This window comes from Polypterus senegalus, chromosome 18, assembly GCF_016835505.1.
Source record: "Polypterus senegalus isolate Bchr_013 chromosome 18, ASM1683550v1, whole genome shotgun sequence".
Classification (NCBI taxonomy): domain Eukaryota; kingdom Metazoa; phylum Chordata; class Cladistia; order Polypteriformes; family Polypteridae; genus Polypterus; species Polypterus senegalus.
Window position 1 is genome coordinate 51634468 of NC_053171.1, and position 24599 is coordinate 51659066.

The 24599-nt window shown below is 44.7% G+C and overlaps 1 protein-coding gene and 1 long non-coding RNA gene across 3 annotated transcripts in view; one reads left to right on the forward strand and one right to left on the reverse strand.

The window, feature by feature from the left end:
• The first annotated feature begins 12845 nt into the window (after positions 1-12845).
• The window catches only part of ccdc177 (coiled-coil domain containing 177), a 41071-nt gene continuing 29317 nt past the window's right edge, over positions 12846-24599 (forward strand). For both annotated transcript variants that reach the window (XM_039741605.1, XM_039741607.1), the window contains exons 1-2: positions 12846-13297; positions 13606-16237. In XM_039741605.1, coding sequence (XP_039597539.1) covers positions 13612-15702 — 2091 coding nt within the window. In that variant the 5' untranslated portion in view covers positions 12846-13297; positions 13606-13611 and the 3' untranslated portion in view covers positions 15703-16237. The remainder of the gene's footprint in view (positions 13298-13605; positions 16238-24599) is intronic.
• LOC120518690 lies at positions 19818-24105 on the reverse strand. The gene is made up of 3 exons (XR_005631273.1): positions 24034-24105; positions 23654-23707; positions 19818-21983 (listed from the first exon to the last, which is right to left on the reverse strand). It is a non-coding gene; the product is annotated as an uncharacterized LOC120518690 (long non-coding RNA).

Sequence of the window (24599 nt, forward strand, 5' to 3'; positions counted from 1 at the left end):
AAGAGGGAAAATGGAAGAATTTCAGCGAATACCAAGTGGAGGCAAGGAAAAATGTACTATTTGTTGGTTTAAACACTGGTATAAACAACAAAAGGAAGCTGATCGAGTGACATAGCGTGTCGGAGAAACTTGAAAGCTCAAGTTCACAAAGTCGCACAGTGCCTGAAATTAAAAAGAAGTTGTCAGATATCAAAGTCGCCGTGAAAAGGCGAGTCGTAGCCCACTGTCTGAGTGTCATATGAAAGCTTATTAGAGTACAGAGAAAAAAAAGGCAAACAGTGGGGAAAAAGCATGAAATGTCAACTTCGATCTCGAAATTTCCACTTTAATCACATAGTTTATTTTGTCATTAAAGTAGAACATCATAAACTTCATCATAAAATCATTTAATCATGATCAGTTTCACAAATCACATCGTAATTAAAGTAGCACGTTAAATGCTTTGTTTTATATGTGTTCTTCTATGTGTGTGAATCACTATGTGCTTCTTAAACAGGCTTTCTCTTCCTCCGACAGGACACAGAATCCATTACATTCGTGATATTACAGCTCTCGGAATAACTAAAATACTGAGATGTATACGTGATATCATTTTCATGATGATAGGAGTTATAGCACGTTATTAAACATGGGAACACGGTGGCGCAGAAATAATTTATTGCAGCAGTACTTATTTGCAGCATTAGGCTCGTGGCGGCCCTGGGCAGAGAAACAATCGGTGGCCCCTTCCCCGCCAATGTCAATATGGTATCTTATGCACGGCGGATGGCCACGTCCGTTGCGGACACTGCATAGCCGCCTCGATCTCATGACACAAGCGTTTAACTTTGCCAAAATTTGCTGCTGTGTTTTTAGCTGTGTCGTTATTTTCTCTTTCTGTTTTATATTCAATATATATTGGCGTGGTGGCCCTGGGATTTGGCGGCCCTATGCAGGTGCACAGTTTGCACATGCCTAAGGCCGCCCCTGCAGTACTGTCTCTTTCAAACGCACTAACCTCCAATTCCTGCCCTTCCTTTTCTTTCTCCAAGTAACCGATCGCCACACAATCAGCTCTGTAATAGATGTTAAGCCATCTGTAAGCTTATAACGCTGATTCTTCAAAACTTTTAAGGAACATTGAAATATCTTCGTAGTACATGTTTAATTATTCTATCCTTGACTCCAGTCCCAGTGAAGCATACAGTGCGAGGCTGGAACAATCCATGAGCAGAGCGCCAGATCCTTGCTAGCGTAGCAACACCATGTCCATTAATTATTAACAATATAGATTATTTAAATGAAGTTAAAGTTTTATCTGTATAACATAATAAACATATTTTGCTGCATTTCATCTTAAAAATGATATTGTCATCATATGTAAATACACGCTTTATAAAGTGGCTCAGGTTATGCAATATTATAACAGTAGTGCAAGTTTACAGTGAGGTGATTGTACTTATAAGTCCAAACAGTTCTACAAGGAGCAGTTGATGGACTGATTGAGTACGTTTAGAGCTCTTGGGATGAAAATCTTTCTGAACCACGAGGTCCGTACAGGAAAGGTTTGAAGCGTTTGCCATGTGAGAAGCAGTTCAAATAGGAAGCATGGCTGAGGCAGCATGTGCTTGATGCTGTATACAGATAATTCTCTTTCCGATCAGCTTCTCCGAGTGGTGCAGTGAGAGTAATATGGAAAAAGATGATCTGTTGTGGCAACCCCTAACGGGAGCAGCTGAAAGAAGAAGAAGAAGGTGCAGTGAGAGTAACAATGCTAAAGCAGCTATGGTATTTGGAATAGTTTGACCATTCCGTGGACCATTATATTGTTACTGGTTAATTAGAATCAAATGCATTAAACTAATAAACAATATACGGTTAATTTCAGTTTATTTATAAAGCCGCATCAGGGACGTGGATCTGAAAAAGAAAGATAAACCACACAGGAACAGTAGCATTGCTTTGATGCTGGGTGCCATCAGTCTGCAAAACTGAGCAGAGAACTTGCGTACGACAGGGTACGAGGTACCATGGAAATGTGTGTGGCTTTACGCCAAGTTTAGGTTTTATACATCGCGATTTGAATGTAGAAACGTTCTTATGCAACATTTCTGTGCGTATGCACCATTTATACATGAGGCTCCAGATCATTATATTAAAAACAACAGTGGCCCCATAAGACTGACCCCTGCTGGACAACACTTTTAACACCACCTAATACTGAAAAAGTTCCTTTCACAAAAACCCTTTGCCTCCTGTGTTTGAGACAATGTTGCACCAACCTACAGGCCCTGCCCAATATTCCCACTTCTTTTTATACAATACCTTATCAAAAACCTTCTGAAAATCCAGATAAATAATATCATATGCATTTCTCTGATTGTCTGCTTTTATTGCTTACTTGAAGAATTCCAGCATATTAGTGAAACATGACCTTTCTTGGCTGAAACCATGCTGACTGCTCACTAACACTCCTGTTCTAGATATGTTACTCAATCTTTTCCTCAGTAATTGCTTCCATTAATGTAATACTGTAATTATGAATTCATTTCAATATGAATAATATTTGCTAGACTCCAGTCTTTATTAATTTCCCCAGTGGAGAGTGATTTTTCAAAAAAACGCACCAAGAGTTTATATCTGTACTCGTTAACTTTCTTCCACACTTTTTAATAATTGTTGTCTTGTCCTGGTGATTTGTTTGATTTCAGCCTATTTAATCCAAACAATGCTACTTCCTTTATAATTTCCAAGTCACTAACTGCCTCCTTAATAGTCCCTGTTACTTTTGGGATGTCATCTGCTTATTCAAATGTATAATTATAATAAATTCCAAGTTCAAATCATTTACTATTTCACTGTCTGTATATTCTAGCTGACCTTTACCATTCATAATAAGTTTTACCTCCTCCTTGGCTGTTCTTTTTCTACTAAAGTATTAAAAGAATCTTTTTAGGTCATCTTTCACCATTTCTGGAATATTTCTCTACCACTGTCTTTTAGCTTTCCTAATATCTTTTTTAACAGTTGCTCTCATATGCCCTACCATTAGCACTGGACTAGTCTTATGCACCTTATACATCTGTGTTTTCCTTTGTAATTTTCTTTTAAACTCATTATTTATTCATATCACTGTTTCATTTCATTTCTTACTGCTTCCAAATTTTGAGATGAACTTGTCCAGCATCAAATGTAAAATTAAATCTGCCCCACATCTTCTCAGCTGACTCCATACTTACACGCTTATCTCAACTTATCTTATTGAGGCTTTGTCTCATCTGCTTAAAGTTCACCTTACTAAAATACATTTAACTGTTTTTGTTTTAAAATACTAGGGGGCTCCGCCCCCTGCTCACTTCGCTTCGCTAGCCCACCCCCATATTTGGTTTACCGGATATACAATTTAAAGAGATTGTTATTTTCATGGGAATTGTTACATATGCATTATTTTCACTTTTACTTTAAAAACTTTTGTAAAAAAAAAATACTTTATTTCCGGCCCCGGGCGTGGCTACATTTCTTTTTTGCCAGACGTATAATGCTGCTTGTGTTGTGAAGGGGGTGTGGGGGGTGACTGAACGCACGCTAAGGATATGCCGTCAGATCATCTGCTGTCTTTCTGCTGCTGGTGAGCTGCCTGTTCTGCTTGTCGCATGTCGTTGTTTTAAGAGCTGGAAGCACATGATGCGTGTTTGCCAAAAGCAATCCAACAACTGCAAGGTTAGATGTCTGTGGACTTGTTTTAAATGATGGCTCACTGCCTTGTCTCGCGTGACGTTGTAAAAACAATACTTGTCCTTTATTTCTTTTATGCCCCGGGCATGGTTAAATCTCTTTCTCGCAGAACGTATAATGCTATCCACGTTGTAAAGGGGGAGGGTGGGGGGCAGCTACAGTCGCGCTGCCCTTCAATCATTTTAAAGCCTGTACAACCGCTGTCCTTTTTGCCACTTCGTGTCTTTGCTACTTGCATTGTGCTTGCATCTCCATGCTCATAAATATACACCTAACCGAATTGTGTTTTCTTTGAAATTAAACTTGTCGTTGCTTTAACTGTTGTGGGACCACAGATTCTCATAGTGTATGTTCCATTATTGTGTAAACCTACGTTTTGTGCATTGAATGATGCAAATGCGAAAAGACTTTGTTTTCTGCTCTTTGCCTTTTATTTCTGACCTCGCTTTGTCCTGCTATTTTTTCAATTACACCTGGTCCTGATGATTAATTTCCTTTTGTTTGCGCTAATGCAATCTTTTAACCATTGACGTTTCATTTATAATGTATTGTCCTTTATATGCACTGAGACCCCTGTATCTGTGTGTGCTGCGTGCCTTTCCACTACTGATTTTTTTTGCTCGCTGTGCTCTGATATTACTTATAAGTAGGTCGTTTCTTGCAAGAATCTCATGTTCTATATCCCCACGAGACGCTCCGTAGCCATTCTCTTTAGTCTCGCGGGTCATTTATTTGTCTTCCGTGATCTTAACATGAAGATCACATATCATCTCCTAGTCATTCCCTCCCACCGGATTTTTTTTTATAACAGAGAGATGCATTCTGCCAAAAGTAACCAATAACACTGAATGTGAACTGAAGCAAATGACATGACTGACATCAGCAGCATTTCAAACATACAAACCAGCAAGAAAAGGCCTTTAGTTTACAAAGAGTTCTTAATAATCTTAGTCATTAAAAATATAACAGACGTAACCACTCAAATGGAGTGTGTAAATGATCAAGTGATTGCAGGGCTGCGACCTGCAGAGTCCATTGTGTGACACCATCGGTACACCCGTGTCTCTGTGTTTTTCCCACCTTGGTGCTTTTTTTTCATGATTAGAAAATACACTTGGCAATCAATGAAATAATTTTATATTTTATAATTGGCTGTCTTACACTCTCTGATGATTAAAAGTCATTAAATTAACTTTTTTCTACAAAGACTACTTCATTTTTGCAGGAACCTGAGGGATGTGATGCGAAAATCTTTTCTTTCTCTTCTACATCTCATTACATTGACTATTAGTCAACCTTTATTGTAAATAAAATTGAGTCACAACCTTTATGATCTGGTTAATTACAAATGATTTTTACACCCATTTTACTCATGGAAAATTCTAATTTTGTGGTGATTTGTAGATTAAAAATATATTTAATGATATTAAATTTAATTTGTACCATTTTTGGTGCCATTTTGTTTTTTTGTGTGCAGTATAGTTTTGAACAGTTATGTTAATGTTTCCAAGAAAGCAGATTAAACAAGTGCAGCATGTAACATCATTGACACAAAAGATGAAAACGTCAGCACTGTCGTCTCATCTCTAGCCAAGGTTGTGGATAAGAACCTAAACTCTCCATTGTATTCTTTGCTGATTAGTTATCTTTGAGCTTGTTGGTTTCAGTTTTCTGATTCACATTTTGGTTTCAGATTCAGTTATCTTTAATTTTCTTACAGTTTATAGCTAGGTTTTGTTTGTTGACCATGTCTCCTCTTATTGGCCTTTCCCATTTCCCTTGCTGTTCATAATCTCCAGTATAACACAACCATCATACCCATCACGGTGGGGGGTGTAGCCCTCCTGAGATTTGTAACAGATTCTTGTCTTTATGATAAACATGCCTAGACTCCTTTGTGATCTCACTGATTTTATGTCAGGTTGAGTCTTTGGAGGATATCCATACCCCATCCTCGCCTGTTATGTTTTACTTCTTAAAGCTTCAGTTTTGTTGAGAAACTCACATTCTAGATATGCTGTATGCCTGGTGGTGGGAGGCTGAGTGGGCCATGTGCCATTTAAATATTTCTTGTTGTCTCGCCCATTCAGCCAACTTGACACTGGACTTAGACTTAGACTCAGCTCATGACGACTGTAGACTGAAAACAGGTTTGATACAGTAAGACTTGGTTGAATGTTCCAGATAACCCCCATAGGACTCCAGAACTACATTGATGTGCCGATTAAAGGGAGCTTCACATCAGGAAGACACTACTGGGAGGTGGAAATGAGACAAAGACTCTCTAGAATTTAGGGATCACTAGGGAGTTTTTTGACACGAAAGTGGAGGTAGGAAGGACCCCTCAGTATGGCTATGGGGCTTTGGAATGGGAGTGTGTACAAGGCACTATCAAATCCCCCTACTATCCTACAGATGAGGGTGAGGCCCCATGTAGTGGGGATGCTCGTGTACTATGATGAAGGGCAGCTGATTTTTTACAATGTGGAGGCCAGATCTCGTCTCTACACCTTCACGGAATGTTTCGCTGAGTGAATATTCCCGTTATTTAGTTCTTCCATGGATGGTGAAGGCAGAAATGCAGCTCCACTGATCCTCTGTACTCTCCATGACCACCAATGGATGGCAAAACAATCCTCTGAAATAAAACAGGGTACCCCCTCGTGGTGACAGCCGACAACAAGAACAATCATCTAACAAAAGAGATGAGAAATGTAAGCGGCTTATTTTAGACATGTTGTGTGACTTGTGCCAATATACATATGGGGCAGTGAACTCCGCACCCTCCTTGACTTCCGACAACTCATCCCGCATTTCTGGCTCTCACCCAGCCTGCTATTCCCAGCAGCACTCTTATTTTCAGTGTACCCTCCCCACTAAATCAAATCCCCCCACTGGTCTAGTTCTGGCCTTATTCTTCCATTCGTGGCCTGACATTTATCTTCTTTCGTTGTCGCAACAAAAATGAAGTGTCTATTTGTGAAAACTCATATCTGTAAGGATCCTGATGACTTCCTGTTCAAGTTAAGTCCATTTTTTGTTTGTTGTTACTTTGTTTCCCACAGAACATTAGAACACCACGTCTTGTGTTGTCAAATTCCTCTGACTGTTTCTGACACTCGGCACAGCGTGGCCAGGATTGATAACACAAGTTTTAGGAAGTGCTACCTTTGTGTGTGACTTTGTCAATTGTCAAGCTTAAACTAAAACATGAAAACCCCAACACACCAAAGTTTGTGGAGGCTTTCTTGGGGTATCAGTGGGTTTTCTGAAATCCTCTTGTCACAGACTGATTATTTGAAAAAATTCTTGAACTTCCATTTGATTAATGGAAAAGCATTTGACGGAAATGACCTTCTGATTAGAGACTCAAAAAAAATCATCCATCCATTCATTTTGAAATCTTTTTAAGCCAACCCTGGGTCACACATGGCAACCGTATAAGGTGCAGGCCCTGGCACAATGCTGAATGGGGCATCAGTTGTTCCATTGCAGGTCAGCAGCCGTTTATTTTATGTAGTGCCTCTGTGAGTGGGCTCTATAACAAAGTGCCATAGAGAAGATGTAATGTCCTGGGTCCAGACCTTAGAGGGACATGCTGCTCAGGTGGCTGAGAACTTTCAAAAGATGCAGGGTGACTTGAAGAAGCCATCCAGGTTTAAAGAGGAAGGGTGCAAACAGAACACATAGAGAAGCACTTGATAGAACGCTTCTCCACATGGTAAGGTCTCTTAGACTGTGTATGTGGCCGCCAGAGAGCCTCAGGTTTGGACCCTGGAGGAAAGTGTGGCAAACGGGTTGCCTGTGGCACTGTGTGAGCAGAATAAAGGACGGCTGGTGGCATGAATATGTGGGCCGTTTTATTGTGGTATCAGATCACCTAACACAAAAAGTACCAGCTACACATCTTACCGGTAACTTCTTCCATGTCTCACAGTCTGTATTGTACCCTACATATTCATCCCTTGCCACCTCAAATGACAGGCTGCTCGCTGGATAGGATTGGCTTTACGTCTAAACCTTAACTTCAACCCAGTTTTCCACTAACAGAGTACTTCTGATCAGCGTCTCATCCTCGTTAGACCTTAAGGGACTGCAGTTAGTAAAGTATGACCCACCTTTTATGCTTTCACTTGAGCTTTTTCTTTGCATCATAATCAATTTGCCTTATAATCAATAGCAGCAAACCTGGGTGCAATCCCAGGTGGCTTCTTTACTTTAGTTGCAGACTATATATCTTTAATCAAAGTTTGCAAAGAAGAAGTTTTCTTGCTAGAGAGAGACAGAGAGCACTCTTTTCTAAGCGCCCAGCAGCAACAATACAAAACTTCATTTATGTGTTCATTTCAATTAGAGGAAGGCTCCTTGCAGATGTCCATTTTTTTTTACCAAAGAGCAGTTGAACTCCTTACAAAAGTGTCAGAAAACCATCAAATGAACTGAGAGAAACCTTCATTTTTGCAACAACCACCAACTGAGGAAGCTGTTTTTGAAAAATGTCTATTAAAATGGCAACCACTCTCCTCCTCCATTCTCGCACACACAAAAAATGCTGCGCTTGTTCTTATGCTTTCAGTTTCTCAAAACACGCAGTATGTTACAAAAGCATCATCACAAAGTCAAGATTGATTCCTGTTTGGGTCCAAACCTGCACTTCCTAACCACAACATACTCTTAACTCCTTCTTTGCCTTTCAGCCTCCCCAGAATGTGCTGCACTCCTGTTTAGCTAGACAAGGCTTTCAGACTGAAAAGGTCAAAGTACCTCCTTTACACGGGCATCGAAGCACAGCTGTCAGGAGAGCGTGGAGCAGCAGAAGACATAATCGGGGTTGAGGAGCATCCGACCAGATCTCAGGCCACCAGATTTGTGCAGAGTCTGGGCACGACGTAGGGCACACTCCCTCACACTGCGGCCCGTCCGTCTACCTGTGTGCTGTGAGATGTGCAAGGAAATCACAATACAGCAATGCCCATGTGGAGCCTTCAGTCCTTTACAGTCGTTGGTCAATGGCGCCCATCTTGTAGTTCATTTGTAAATATTGTGCCTTTTGTGTCATCTACATGTCACGGGACAATCGAAATGGGAAAGTCCAGGAGATTTGGTAAGCAATCAAGGTAGTTTTATATGTGAAATTTTAATTGTTTAGATTTTATTTTTATATTTGATATATTCCAAACTATCCCCATAAGAATATGCCCTCTAAAAAGAAGTAATGGGACTGTAAGGAAATATTTAATATATACTGTATAAGAGTAGGGTGGCTCAGTTGGTAGACTGCTGCCTCGCAGTTAGGAGACCCGGGTTCGCTTCCCGGGTCCTCCCCGCGTGGAGTCGGCATGTTCTCCCCGTGTCTGTCCAGAGACATGCAGGTCAGGTGCATTGGAGAGTCTAAATTGTCCCTAGTGTGTCAGCGCCCTGCGGTGGGCTGGCACCCTGCCTGGGGTTTGTTTCCTGCCTTGGGATTGGCTCCAGCAGACCCCCGTGACCCTGTAATTAGGATATAGTGGGTTGGATAATGGATGGATGTATAAGAGTAACTATGTGCAATAATACAGTATTTATATTTACAGTATGCTGTATCTTATATGTCGGTATATATAGATATAAATATATTTGGTATATATTATATAAATATGCAGTATATGATGTATACATGTATATTTGTTTATTTATACTAAATGGGTGTTCATATAGGATTATATACACACCATATACTGTAAATATATAGAAGATTGAGAACATATTCAGACTTCATCACTTTCTGCACACTGTATTGTGTTACAGACTTAATTTTATATGATAAACCTGGCATTTCTACCCATCAGTCTACACTCAATGATTCATAAAGCCAAAGTGAAGACATGTTTTCATGAAGCTTATTTAAAAATCAAAAATTGAAATCTCGCATTCCTAGAAGTATTCAGATCCTTAATTTGGTCATTTGTAAAAGCCCCTTTGGCACCAATTCCAGCTTTGAGTCTTTTTTGGGAGGTCTCTACAAGCTTTGCACACCTGGGTTTGGGCTGTTTATCCCATTCTTCCTGGCAGATCCTCTCAAGCTCCATTACATTGGATAGGAAGCGTCTGTGAACGGCCATCTTCAGGCCTCTCCGCCCCTGTTCTGTAGGGTTTAACTCTGCTCACCATTGCCTGCCTTGGCTGTATGCTTTGGGTCTTTGAACTGCCGTCCCAGTCTGAAGGTGTGTGCACTCTGGAGCAGGTTTTCTTTAAGGACCTCTCTGTATTTTGTGTTCTTCATCCTACACTCAAATCTGACCAGTCTCCCTCTCCTTGCACTCTGATAACATGATGCTGCCACCACTATACTTCACCAAAGGGTTGGTATGAGGCAGGTGATGAGCAGTGCCTGGTCTTTGCCAGACATAGTGCTTGGATTTCTGCCCAAAGACTTCAATTCTTTGCCTCCTAAGACCACAGAATCTTTCTCCTCATGCTCTTAGAGTCCTTTAAACTGCCCTATGCCTTTTATTTGAAAGTGGTTTGTGGTTATCCACTCTGCCATGAATACCTAATTGATGAAGTGCTGCTGAGGTGTTTATCCTTCCAACATGTTCATCCTGTTAGAGTGACCATTGAGTTCTTGGTCTTCTTGAATAAGGCCATTCTTGTCCTGTTACTCAGTTTGACCAGACAGCCCACCCTAGGAAGAGTCCTGGTAGTTCCAAACTTGCTCCATTTAACAGTTATTTTAGGCTACTTCGCTCCTGGGAACACTTGAAGCTTTGCAGATAGCTATTCTCATTGCCCTGATCTGTGCCTCACTACTATCTACAGAGAGTTCTTTGGACTACATGGCTTGGTGTTTGTCCTGACATGCAGTCTTTATTGTGAGACCTTCTATACGCAGACACACGTGTGCCTTACTAAACTGAGTTTGTCACAGTTGGCCTCCATTCGAGTTCTGTACACGTCTCAAGAAGAAGCAAAGTGAACAGGATGAACCTGAGCACAATTTGGGCACCACAGCAAAGGGTCTGAATACTTCAAGGAATGAAAGATTTCAGTTTTGGGGTTTCAATAAATTTGATATCCTTTCTGAAAACGCGTCTTCACTTTGTTGTTGTTATGAGTTATTGAGTGTAAATGTGCAAAAATGGCAGATTCATCTATCCATCCAGTATCCAACCCGCTATATCCTAACTACTGCTGGAGCCATCTATTTAAAATTAAATCTACAACATATTAAAGTATGCAAAAAGTGAAGAGCTGCGGTGGGTTGGCACCCTGCCCAGGATTGGTTCCTGCCTTGTGCCCTGTGTTGGCTGGGATTGGCTCCAGCAGACCCCCGTGACCCTGTATTCGGATTCAGCGGGTTAGAAATTGGATGGATGGAAAAAGTGAAGAGGCTAAACACTTTCTGAAACCACTCATATTGTGAAAGGAGAAATGAAGAACAGAATAAGAGTGGGGGTCCCCTAGGCACTTCATTTCATTACTTCCACAAAAAGAAGTTGTAATAAACCGGAGAGCAAACGGAGGCGATGGTTCTTGTCCCCTCCACAGCCTGGTCCCTGAGTAAACGGCACCTTCCAGGTTTGACCCTTGATATAGCTGGGTTGGCTCCTGGGTTTGAGATGTCCCTCTTCCTCCTGTGCTTCATCATTTTCTCTATGGAGGAAAGCAGAGAACATGGAAACAACCAAGCAACCTCGGGTTCTTCAAATGAGTTCCTTACCTCTGACTTTGAAGGCACATGCTAAACAAGGTGTGTATGTGTGTGTGTTTAATATATAAATATATAATATAATATATATACACACAGCATATGTGAACATTAAAAAAAATGCAGACAAGAACAGGCCACTCAGCCTAACAATGCTCACCAGTCCAACTGGCTTTTACTGTATAAATACATATAATACGTATGCACTGTACAGCTCCTCGTTTCAGTAACACCAAACCCAGGAAGCTTTACAGATTATTGAGGTATCAATGATATGTCACAGGAATCAAAGCAAAGACTCGAGTCAAAGTGAGACTCTTGTATATTCTTCTGTTAAATCAGAACCAAAATTTGTATGTGGGTGAACACTACGATGGACTGGCGCCTTGTCTAGGTATCATTCCTGCCTTGCACCCTGTGCCTGCTGGGATAGGCTCCATCTCCAGTGACCCTGCTCAGGATTAGTCAGGCCTAGATGTTGGAATGGGTTTGTAAATGATGTGTTTTTTAATATATGTGGATTTGGTAAATGAAGTGTCCCAATACTGAGCACCGCTGTTTCTAAGTCCAGAACTTGGGCTCAAGGCCTTTGTGTTCACTTTCCAGTTTGCAGTCTCTCTGCTTTGGTTTCTCCAATTTATTGGGTGTCTTTAAAAGATTTGTATTGTAGGCAACTCTAAACTGTCATTTTGTGAATGAGTGTCAGGGTTGGCTCCTGGTTCTGCTGCAGGTTATCGTAGTACAAATATGACTGGGCAGTGGGCAAGAATGGACAACACAGAATGACAGCAATTGTAATGGCAGGCAGGGTCAGTATTATCAAGCAGGGCACAAAAAATAGAAAGAGAGAACACAGCAATGCAAGATTCAGGACAGATCATGTATACTGTACATCATAGTGGTGACCGCATCTACACCAGGACCTCATATCGCTGTTTCCTCAGCCCAAGGTGTGCTTGGCTTAGCAGATGGCATGATCCAACCTTGGACAGGATGGCAGCGGCCACAAACTGTCAGCCAACTTTTAAGCCATCACTGGAGTGTGGCAGGCCGCAGCAGCTCCAGCTGGCGAGTAGGCCCTTCCCTTTGTCCCAACATCGTTTGTGTGATTCTTAAATGTTGTCTGATAGTTATGACTTTAAAAATAACAAATAAATCTGCAATATGAAGACGCCCAGTAGTACAACGGTATGTAAGCCGCTCAGCCTGCCCTTATGGCACTCGGACCCTTAAACTGCGCCGGAATTTAAAACACACAGCAGAAAAAAAAGAAATCTTGGAGGATTTGTTGACCTTCGGCACCAAGAGACGTAACAGGCTTGAGTCGCAAGCAGCCGCACATCTGGCGGAGTCCGATTCGTTACGTAACTGTGCCGAGCGGAGTCCGCTATTGGGGCTGTAGCGACAGAAAGAAGCGTCCTGTCCGGCACTCGAGGAAGCAAATAGACTAGAGGAGACAACATCAAAGGAATGGCAGGTGGGCGGCGAAGGGGTCCCGTGTCTCCCAGCATTTACGGTGCGTCACGCAAAATGGGGGCGGGGTCACATCGGCACTGCGCAGCCTCTAACCGCTACATAACGGGAGCGTGCAGGCACGCACTGCAGCACCCGAGCGGAGTGGATCAGAGCGAGAGCGCGCAGCGCCGTACGGAGCGATGTGCTGCTCCTCTGTTGGTGAGGTTGATGGGGACACGAGAATGACGCAGCAACGGACCGGGAGGGGGGGTTCATACCATGGAAGCGAGCCTCCTTCACTGCGGGTCCGTGCTGAAGAAGTCACCTCGTGAGCGCGCGCCATCGCTCCAAGTCCTGTCTGAGGTGCAGGGAGGCAGCAGTGACAGCAGACGGCGACAGACGTGTAACAAAGCCAGATGCTGAAGCCAGCCCACCAGCAAGGTGAGTATATGATGCCTTTTGCCCCCCAGAACGCTGCCATCGGTTGCTGTGTCATGGTGCGTGCGACAGCCGCCTTATTTATTGTTACTATGATCAATGGGTTTTAAGGAGCTATGCCAGTCGTGAAATCAGTGATTAGATGGGCGTGCATGTCCTGTTATGGGTCTTACTAGCCGGTTCAGGTTGTGTGACGCGCCGTTGACTTGTCGTTTGGGTCACAATGGGAGCGATTCAGTTGAATAAGTGCCCTGCTTCTCAAGCCATGTATGCCCCCTTTTTAAATTAAATCTTCTACGTGTCATTTCCAGTGTGTCATGGTGGACCCCTCAGAAGGGACGAGTGACAGCCAAGGCGGCGATGGAGGGCCCGAGGTACCTGCCGGAGCCACAGGCGGCTCAAGTCTCCCCGGCACCGACACTACCGCCCCTTGCCGGCAGAGGGAGCAGTCACCCAAGCTACACCTGGACCTTTACAATTTCGACTCACCAGAGGCGGACGGCAGCCGCTATGTGCTCACTAGCCCCCGATCTCTCGAGGCCTGCGCTCGCTGTGGCGTCAAACCCGTGGAGCTGTTGCCACGTTCCATTAGTGAATTTGTGAAGGAGGCCCCCGGTCACTCCATGAGGGTGGCCGATGGCCTTTTTGAAATCTACGAGCGAGAAAGACTGCTGAAGCTGAAGCAGTGCCGGGACGAACGGGAGAGGATCGTCCGGGAGGAAAAGCGGTGCCCGTTTAATGTGGTCAGCAGTCGGGTCTCCACCGCTCTTAATGGCACGTCCAGTAGCGTATCCTCCTCCCCAGCAAGCAAGACAGCCTCTGTCAACGGGACGTCTGGCCGGGCCTCAAAGCCACCTTCTTCGGGAAGGGTAACTTCGACTGCCAAACCCATGGCTGCTGGACCGCCAGCTCGGAGACAAACATCACATAATGGTGCCACAGCAGCCCCAAGTGTCAAGAGTTTCACATCGCCAGTTCCAGATGAGAAGACAGGTGGCGATGTGTCTGAGACTAAGGGGAAAGGCAAAAGCCACTCCCTGGAATCCTTGCAGAAAAAGCATGAGGTGTCCACCACAACCAATCGTCCCTCCTCCGAATCCGGAGCATCCTCATCCTACAGTTGGGGTGCACCCAAGGTAGGCAGTCCCCAGGCTCGGACGGTGGCTACTCTGAATTCCCTGATGGGCCGCAGCCTGAGTCTTGGTGACCTTAGCCACTCTCCGCAGACCACCAAAAAGGTTGAGAAAATTGTGACAGAGGTCAAACGGAGAGGAATGAGAGAAGTGCCCGAGAGAGACCGGAAGATAGCGGCGCTGATGCTGGCCAAGCACCAGGAAGAGCACATAAACCGTCAGACACGTCTGGTGGCCCACATGCAGTGGGACAGCGAGAGACGCCTGGAGGAAATGCGCAGGGAACGGGAAGAGAGGGAGAAGCAAAGGGCCATCCTGGAGTGCAAGAAGATGTGGCACAGCCAGATGAGCAGTCGGCAGCAGCGTCTCAGCCAGGAGCAGAAGGACAGTGCCACCCTCAGGCAGAGGCAAGCGTCGGAGAGTGAGGAGCGCTGGAAGGAGCTCGCTGAGAAGCAAGAGCGTGCCAGGCAGGAGAGGCTGAGGCAGGTGGCCCTGGAAGAGAAGCAGAAGAAGATTCACCAGGAGAAGAACCTCAGGTCCATCGAAGAGGAGCGGCAGGCTATGCTGGAGCAAGAGCAGCAGCTCCTTCATGAAAAGCTCAGCATGGCTGAACTGAAGAGGCAGGAGAAGGAGCACCAAATACAGAAAGAGCGACGGGGTCTCAACAAGGCTGAAAAGCTGAGGCACGAAGCTCTGCTCCGTGAGATTGCACGCAGACAGTCCGAGGAAAAGAAGCTTGCCCGGCGTCTCATGGAACAGAAGCTGAGCCGGTCCACAGAGAACTACGAGCAGATCCAGGAGCGAAGAAACCAGGAGCTGAAGGAGAAGTCCAAAAAAGAAGAGCAGCAGATTCAGAAGGCGCGCAAGTCGGCTGAAATAAAGGAGAAGGAGCAGAGAGATTATCTGGAGGCCCTGGCACAAAGGACCGAGCAGAGGGCACAGCAGGCAGCTCAGCTGGCTGAGGAAAAGGCCCAACAGAAGGCCCTCAAGGTGGTGCAAAGCCGTCTAGAGAAGGAGAAGATCCTAAAGCTGAACAGGCAGAAGGTGGAAATGGAGGAGCATCAGCGGCGCCAGGAGCTACTCTTGTCCATTGAGAAGAAGTTGGAGAAGAGCGAGCAGATTTTTCGGGAGAAGCGAGCCATACTGGAGAGTGCCCGCTCCGTGGCCCGTGCCTCTTTCCATGTGAGGGACAAGGTGCGAGAAGAAACCAACGTGCGGACCTTCGATAAAATGGTGCTGGAGGCCCAATTACAAGCCAGTCTAGATGAAAAGTAAACGACGACTTTTCAGCAAAGTGCTCGAGCCCAAATGCCTCTTCTCTGTCAGGTGAAGCTGGCAGAAGGCACCATACAGTAACAAAACCCACTTAGCAGTAGTCTTGTCTTCTGGTATGAGCTGCACATGGACAATGTTTGCCGTTCTTCCACTCTGAGGTCTACACTTAAAACTCCTCAAACCGACAGCTGCAGTTCCTTCACGCCAGGTTACAACACTCGTCTTCCACAGTTTTTTGATGCCAGACGGGTTGACAGACTTGTAAAGGGCCACCCGCCACTATGCCAAAGCACCGCAGACTGGAGTTGGCTTTAAGGGGTCACAAGCCACACTCATCCTGGCCATGAGACAGATGTGAACAGGGGAGAAGGAGGGGGATGACGGCTTCTTAAATCTAGAGTGGCACATCACCGTCAGCGAGTGGCACGGGGCTTCTGGAGACCAACTGCTTGCATCTCATGTCTTCCTTTGAGCCACATTGGCAGGTAGTGGATTGCAGACTCTTGGGAGGATTCACTGGCGTGACTGATATGAGGTTGGTGCCATTTCACTAACATTCTTATCATTATGGGTATTGGGTTGGTTTAGGATATGCTCCTTATGGTGCCCGCACCCTCACCCTGGCTGAGCTTTTTCAGAGATGTGCCACTATGTGAACATAGTGCAGGGTCTGATAAAGGGGCATCCCAGATACGTGTGCCACCTCTCAGGGCTCCTGTCCAGTTTATTTAGTTGCAGTTATTTTCAGGTGGCCCATTAAGAAGCTCACGCCATAATGACGAATAAGCAGAATTGGGTAGGCAGTGCTGCCCCCTGCTGGCTACGATGTTATATTTGTGGTTTTCACTTCCTGCAGCTAATGAAAACTTGAAGGGAAATCGAGACCCTCCAGTCCTTATAATCATCTTACTGGCAGTGCCAAGTGTCCTATCTATTGGACTCCAGCTTTTGTTGTTCTTACTTTTGTTGTTACTGGGTGGCGCAGTGGTTAGCCTTTCAACTGACCGGGGTCCAAGTCCAGCTGTAAATGTGTGCGCTGTGCAGTTTGAATTCCAGCCCGTTCGTTTCTCTTTTGCTGCCTTTTTTATTTTGTCGCATGTTTTTTGGGTTTGGCTTCTTTATGTTAAATATCTTAAGACAGGCTGATATCGAATTTGAAATGCACCATGAAAGGCTGGCATCCCATCTAGGGTGGGTTCCTGTCTTGTGCCTCCTCCGAACGGTTAGTTCATTTTAAAATGAAGTCTGGACAGGCTGCCTCGTGCTTCCGCTGCTCCTGGCTGACAGACTCGGTGTGTCGCATCACTCGTGTGTTCTCGTCCAAGGAGTGACCCCGTCAGAGCCGATGCCACCACCAAGTGGTTTACTGAAGTGTTGGTGAGCGGCGCTGAACTCGTATGTAGTATAATTACGGGAGGTCCAAGCTGTCGCCGTCACTTGTCGTTTTGCTGGATTTGCAGTTTAGTTTTATTTGGTTGACGGTGCACCATGTACGATCAGTTACTGGATTGGGATACGACCTTCCGATTTCTGCGCCTTTGATGGCGGAGTAGCTGAGCCCAACTTGTCACCTCTCCTTGTCGCACTTGACCTGACCCAAGCAGGGTGCAACTCCCTCACTCGGTGCCTCGCTGGTACTCGGAGCACTTAGGGGCTTATCTGCGACCCCCAACCCCCCTTTACCTGCACTGGAACCTTTATTCTCTCCTGGAGGACCGAGGCAATGTCTCTCTCATTCCTTCATTTTTGTTTTTTTTAATCTGTGAGGGAATCTTCTCAATTTCTCCAATGACAACAACAATTTTTGGCGAGCCCCTCTCATCGGCGATTCACGGGCTTTCTTTGGAGCGTGATCCTGGCAGGCCCGGGCCCTGAGCTTGCTACATATATAGGGTGATCCAGATCTAATTATGAAATTGTCATTACGCTATAACTTGTTAAGTTTATTACATAGAAAATCACCCGAAAAATTCTGGACCATCGAGAAGTGTGCGAACTGACGACACGAAGAGTCGTCCCCGCATAAATCAAAGTCATCCAGACGATCTGGATCTGCATAGATCTGCTTAGATCTGGTCCACCCTGTATATAATAAATGCATCTAAATGTTAATTCAACAATCATACACCGTACAAAGAACTCATTATGTAACTAAGCACTTAGTTAGGCACACTGACAGTTTTACTGTGTGTAATGTACGCTAACAGCTGCGGTGCAGTGAAACGTTGGGATGAAATAAAAGCAGCAGGAACGGGTGTGATAAGAGCCTGGCACGTGGGTAATTATCTTGAGGTACAATCGTTTCCACTTCTTTTCACATACATGTCACGATCACACGGCGGATTTGAACACACAACCTCGAGATTGGCAGACTAAAGCCCTCACCACCACACCAGTCTGTCTGCTCAGTTTGCCGTTGATGTATTTCATGTTATCCTTTAAAAGGTTGCAAACGAAAGCTGTTTAAGTGTCACTGATAATGTGGTAAGCTGCAGCGAGATATAAAGTGACACTTGGGTCGAACTTATCAAATAGAGCAGAAGAGTGTCGAGAACTACTGGGGCTCATTTATACCAACAGCCACTGGCCTTTGTAATGCCTCACTGTGACTGCCAAAACAGACGTTTTCATTCTTATTAGTCAAAGTGACGTGAAGTGAAAGGGCTTCTTCGTTCTTTGTCAGAATATCATATTTTATTTATTTTATGTATGTATGTATGTATGTATGTATGTATGTATGTATGTATGTATGTATGTATGTATGTGTTTAACTTCTGTAATTAGTCAAATTTCCTCCTGGAAACAAATAAATATCTGTTTAACAATAGTGCGCATACACGACACGGCTTGCTCATTATAACGCTTTGTTTCTTTTACGTGTCCAAGAATCGCGGCCCTCTACTGTCAATAATTTGAACTGCGGCAATTTCCTCTCTGCCGGAGATTTTTTTTTCCCAGTACTAAAGAGCCGAAGTCGTCGTTTCAATTTAGATTAGGCATGTTTCTTTTATTTGAAGGTCTAGATGACTGTAACTGAACATAACAATACGGCTTGTGACCTAAACCTGACTCGTTATTGCTCTTTATAGCGAGTGACCCTTTCTTGGAGGCAAAAATCCTGGCTGAATAACGCGGCGGTAGATTCACTGAAGAAGAAAATGAAGTTCCTGAGCTACGGATATGAATCATTACAGCTTTTTATTTTGCCATTTGGAATGATGGATTGGCTAGATGACTGATTCGTTTATTTCATTCAGATGTTTTCCTTTGAAATTTTCAATATTCCAAAGAATTAAATGAAAGGCTGTGTGACGTACACAGGGGCTTCATATTCGGTGGTGGCGTAGACACTGCGGCTAAACCCGTTATGTAATCATTGAGCAGTTCGCGGAATATCGACGTCGGTCTTTTCGTTCATCTTCACCGGTGGCTAAGTGATATTCTTTTCTTAATCTGTTGCAAGTACGCCGGTGAAAGTATGACGAGCGCTGCTTGGGTTCGAAACCACAGGGCTTAGGGTGAAAAGCACCGGTGCATTATACTGAGCCACTGTCGGCAACCGGTTTTGGTGTCACGTATTATAAAACCTAATGTGCGATTCTCTCGTCTGCGCGAGGCAGTTTGACGCGATTGTAGAATGGCAGATGCACTTCATAAGGCAAGACGTCAACGATCTCCCGTTATTATCGCCGTTGTCCGTCATTTTACGTCTATATGAATGCGGCGGCGTGTTTAGGGCGCTCACGCTCCAAAGATAGCCCGTGAATCGCCGATGAGAGGGGCTCGCCAAAAATTGTTGTTGTCATTGGAGAAATTGAGAAGAATCCCTCACAGATTAAAAAAACAAAAATGAAGGAATGAGAGAAGCATTGCCTCGGTCCTCCAGGAGAGAATAAAGGTTCCAGTGCAGGTAAAGGGGGGTTGGGGGTCGCAGATAAGCCCTTAAATTTAGGGGCGATTTTCCTAACTCCTAATGGATACTCAACGAAAGGGGCGTTACTGATCTGCCTTCTCTTCGCTCCGATTGGACGTGTTTGGCAATCGTTTGTGAGTGTCGTCACCTGCGGCACACGCGCCTTTTCAGCATGGAGCGCCGGACAGAGAGGTAGGTTAGTCTGGCATTGTCGGTTTTTCCTTTGATTAAATACACCAAAGAGCAGGGAATGAAAACGTCTGAGCCGGCGTGACTCTGCTTTTAGTTGGGGTTTCTGTTGGTGTTGGTTGAAGTCTAAAAATGATGTGCAGGACGACGGCGTCATTCCGACTACATGCCGATTTAAAGTAAACAGGGTACTTATTGTGATCGCGCAAAGCTGACTATATAGTCGTGAATGTTAATCAATGCCCTGGTGATCGCGCCTGTCATCTGCGGTGAAAGCTGCTCTCTTTGAGCGGAGGATTTCTACCCATAGCTCCCAATCTGGGATTCAGATGTAGATGTCGGGTCACTTCCTTTATGCCAAAAAATGGGGATTACACTTATTAGTACATGCAAACTCCGCATGGGGGTCGCGGGCTGGATTCGATCCCATAGCGCCCGGAGCCGTGTGGTGTCGACGCTTCCCGCCGAGCCACCTTGCTGCCCGAAGAGAACGCGGCGCGTGGTCGGTGCTGAACCTCGGGGGTTGGTGTCACGTGTCGTCGGCGCTTCTCCGGCTCTTAGTAAACATTCATTATTCGTGGGGAAGTGGAATGAGCTTGAATGTCAGGTGCGGCCAGACGTGCAGAGAGGTGTCTTCAGTCAGGAAACATAACGGGACTGCGAATTTCAGGTGGTTACGGACGATTTCTCGAGTTGGCATACACAGTCAGGTTACTTGTTGACGTTATATTTTGTTGTATTGTTGAGTTAGAGGTGCTCTCGGTCGTACGTTACCGTTTTCCTTTTTCAGTGCGACCCCCGGTAAAGCCAACATTTTTGCGCCTCAGACGTCTTTTGTCTTTGCAGATCTCATTTTGACAGCTCGCCGCTGACGGCTGCTGTTTGTTTACCGGTTCCTTTTTATTTAAACAAGAGGCCGATCCATCTTTCCGACTTTGAATTGTATTGGTTTGTCACTGCGGAGGCGTGTCATCCCATGACGTTTCCGACAATCAGTGCAGACCTGTGTCAGGTGTGCTGGAGGCGTTTCGCACTTAAGGCCACGCGGCGAGCCTTCGGGCTTATTTGAGTTTTTCTGTCGAACTGCTCGTCTCGCTCTTGATGTTCTTTTCCGTGATTGGGGTTTGGCGTGCTGACTGACTTGTATTTAAGTGGAGGCGGTAGATCGTCAAGAGGAGCAGTTTTTTGTGTAATTTCGTTTTAGCGTTTGGCTGCTTCGTAGTTTTTGTTCGACGGTTTTTTGCAATATGATAGTTGAATCATTTCATCTGGACTTCTTTCTTGTTAGGTAGATACGTTCCACTGCTTCTCCAAGCACTTCGTCAGTCTTCACCTGGATGAATCTTCAGACTTTTTTTGCAATGTTAGTGCGGCGGTGTCAGGCTCGGCTACGCTTTGACTTTTTGAACGGCATTTGCGTTTCTGACTCCCCGCAGGTTAGAGGCGCTGTGTTTCCCTGGCTAGTTTTGGAGTTTCGCGGTTCAGTGACGGTGCGTTTGCCATGTCGGCTTGTGGAATACTTGGGGCTTTTCTAGATTGGGAATCCGCTCTTGTTTAAACTGGCGTTGTGTTTTTAGGGGCTTGCGGCGAGTTTTCCGTATTTTTGTTGCTGTATCGTGTACTTGGACGAACTGGCGGTGCCGCTGCTGCGTTTTGGCGTTCGCGTGTTTCTGACGTTAAGACGTTGATCTTTTTAACTTGCAGAGGCTTCGTTTTGTGGCTTATTCAGTTTGGTAGAGCTTGAAGTCTCTTTTTTCTGTGTGCGATGCTGAAAGTAGAACCAGACTTTAGTGCGTTTTCTGGCCCGATTTTTGCTTTTAATAAAAGGTTGGCAATGTAATCGCATAAAGTCTCAACTTTTGCCCACTTATAACCCTGGTAATCCATGTTAAATTTTGGTACCAAGCCTTGACTTTCTCCTTCCTGTGCCCGAACACATCTTGTTTGGACTTGTAACTTGTCCCCCTTGGCTGTGAGAGCCAAGTTCATAAAAGCCCACTGTCCCCATGTGCACCCAAATACAAACACTGAGACCACTCATGTTCTTTATTAACAATCACAATTTGCACAGAACATTTTTTCTTTTTTTTTTTTTTTACCCCCTCCTTGTCCAAACGGTCTTTGGGTCAACTGCTCCTATCATCTGCTAGTATAAAAGCTCCGGTGGTACTGCACAGTCCTGCCAAAAAAAATGTCAGTGAGCACAGCAGTGGACTGAGCCCGTCAGGCATAAAAATAACTTCAGCTGTACAGAACTCAGTAAAATTGCACACACAACTTGATAATGTTTATTAATCATTTCAAAATTAAAGCAGGCCTTAATGTAAACCCATATGGAGGGATCCCATCTGCCACAAAACAAAGGGCCCAGTCAGTACTGATGGAGGTCCAGCAGCATTTAAGGAAACGGCTACCTTCACCCACCAACAAGACCAAGGGTCATTGAAGTTGAAGCCACAAGTGGTGCTGCAAAACTGGCACAGTGTGAGCCAAGCGTACACATCCACACAACTCCAGCTGAAGCCTGGGCCTGAGCTCAGATGGCACCACTCATAGCCAGTTTTAAAACATTAAGCCAGCTACTTTACTGCAAATGCACCAGACCCAATTTCAGACTAAACCCGTTCACAAAGCAGGTCAACTCCACTAAAGGACGTGTGTTCACAGGCTACTCCCCATCGGCAGAGGAACCGAACTTGGCTCTCTGTAGCCAGCCTAACCAGTAAGGTACTAGAAGTCCGTCAATCCTGCACAACGTGTTGCTTGTTTCTCAGCCTAAACCCAGCAGGACAAGTGGCAGCTTGCGAGCTCTGGGTGGGTCACTGCCACGTTTTCATTTCTCACTTGGAGTTCATGCCCCTTTAGAAACTTTCAGAACTGTGTGTTTTTTACAGAAATGTCAAACCCGGCAATCTTTTCCTATCATTCTGCAAACCAATACAGAAAGGGCTGGAGCTCGGTCAGGGGGTCTGCTCTGTTTTACAGGGGCGCACATCAAGCACACCTAACACATCACTGTTACTGAAAAGTGGGAAACCATCCAGCAACAAGTGGCTGACCTCAACCATTTCATTCAGAGAAGGCACATTTAACATTCTGTAGCTACAGGAGGTGTCATTTCTATTCTCAAAAGGCTTCAGCAGAGAGCGTAACCAATGAAAATATGGAATCATCTCAAATAACTTTTAAATCTCATCTGGACTGTTGTCAAAATCCAAACGGTCACCTCCTCAAACGCACAACTTTTAAACAGAGGGAGAGCCTGGACTAGGAAGACTGATGACAAACCAAATCCAATTCAGGGTCACTGGGGCATGAAGCCTAATCCAGCCAAACTGGGCACAAAGCAGGAGAAAGTCGGGGTGTAGTGTCAGAAGAGGAGGGTCAAAAAGTGAAAACAAAAAAGTTACCGAGGGCTCAACTGTACCAACAGTGACGGATAAAACAAAGAAAGACCGCGAAGGAAACGCAGTGTTTTAACAATGTGCGGTAAGCACCAAGTTTGGCAGGTGCGGTGAGCAGAACGAAGCCACCACAATGTTGTGCAGTGCCCTCCCAGATTTGGCATAGAAATCAGGTGAGGGACCTCTTGGTCTGAGGACATAAAAAGGATAAGACAAGGAGTGACTGCCAGTGACAAGTAAACGTAAAGTGGAAGACAACAATGTCAACTCAAGTATGACTTGATAGGCTTCCGACTCTTTGTCCTGTCAGTGACACTTGCAGGTAAGAGCTACTCTCTACACGGGACAGTACGACATTCAGACTGAGGGACCTAAGATGGCTTTAGAAACGAGGGAAATGTAACAAACCACAATGTGGATATTAGAAGCTGAGAAGTAAACCCACCTGCCAGCTCTGGGCCTTAACTCGTCCAACGATGTCCCAAAAGCCTTCAGTCTGCTGAAAAATTAAAAAAAAGTGAAGAAAAAAAACCATCACAAACACAGAACATTACATCACCAACTATTCCCTAGTGTGCTTTTAACTCAAATTATCATTCATTACTATGACTTGCAAAGTGTCTTCCAGTTCATGACAGCGCACACAGTTGCCCTTCTTTCCTTCTCTCTCTCTCCATCTCTGAGTGGTGGTCCACTCTCTCCATTGCCTTTCCTATCGTGTCCCTTCCCTTCAGATGGTTGTTACCCACACCCTCCCTGAAACAGCTGTATTACACCATAGCAGAAGTCAAACACAAACACCTCCAGTTTCATTAATAGTCTCACATAAATACTTTGTCTTGATCCTAAGGGTACATGTGCCAACTGTTATTATGATGATCACTGAGGACAGTCCACAGTCCTGCAAAAGGAAAAACAAAGGGGAGCGAGTTCAGGCATGGACCTGGCCAACGTGGCTGTGCACAAATGTCCAGCATATTGACTGGGGCCCACCGGCCATAAACGTTCTGACTCCGTGTACTGGACACAAAGATGTGCAGATTCACAGTTGGTATCCTGGCAAGGGCACTCACCTTGGCACATGAAGCAGCTGTCACCAATCTCATAAGAAGATAATAGGGACGCCAACAATGACCGTGTATTTGTCCCCATCATCTTTTCCAGACATATGTGCAGTGTTGGGCTTTCAGTGATTTATACAACTGTTGTTTTTCTATGGCAAAATGATTACACAACATTGATCTTTATTATAAATAAAAAAAACAAAAAATTCAGCACACCGTACAATTTGTTCTTTATTGTGGGTTTTCTGAAATCATCAAAATGATACATATAAAACATCTAACATTTGGCTAATTGCCCCTTTGCACATCTCACCTCAGTCTGGCGTT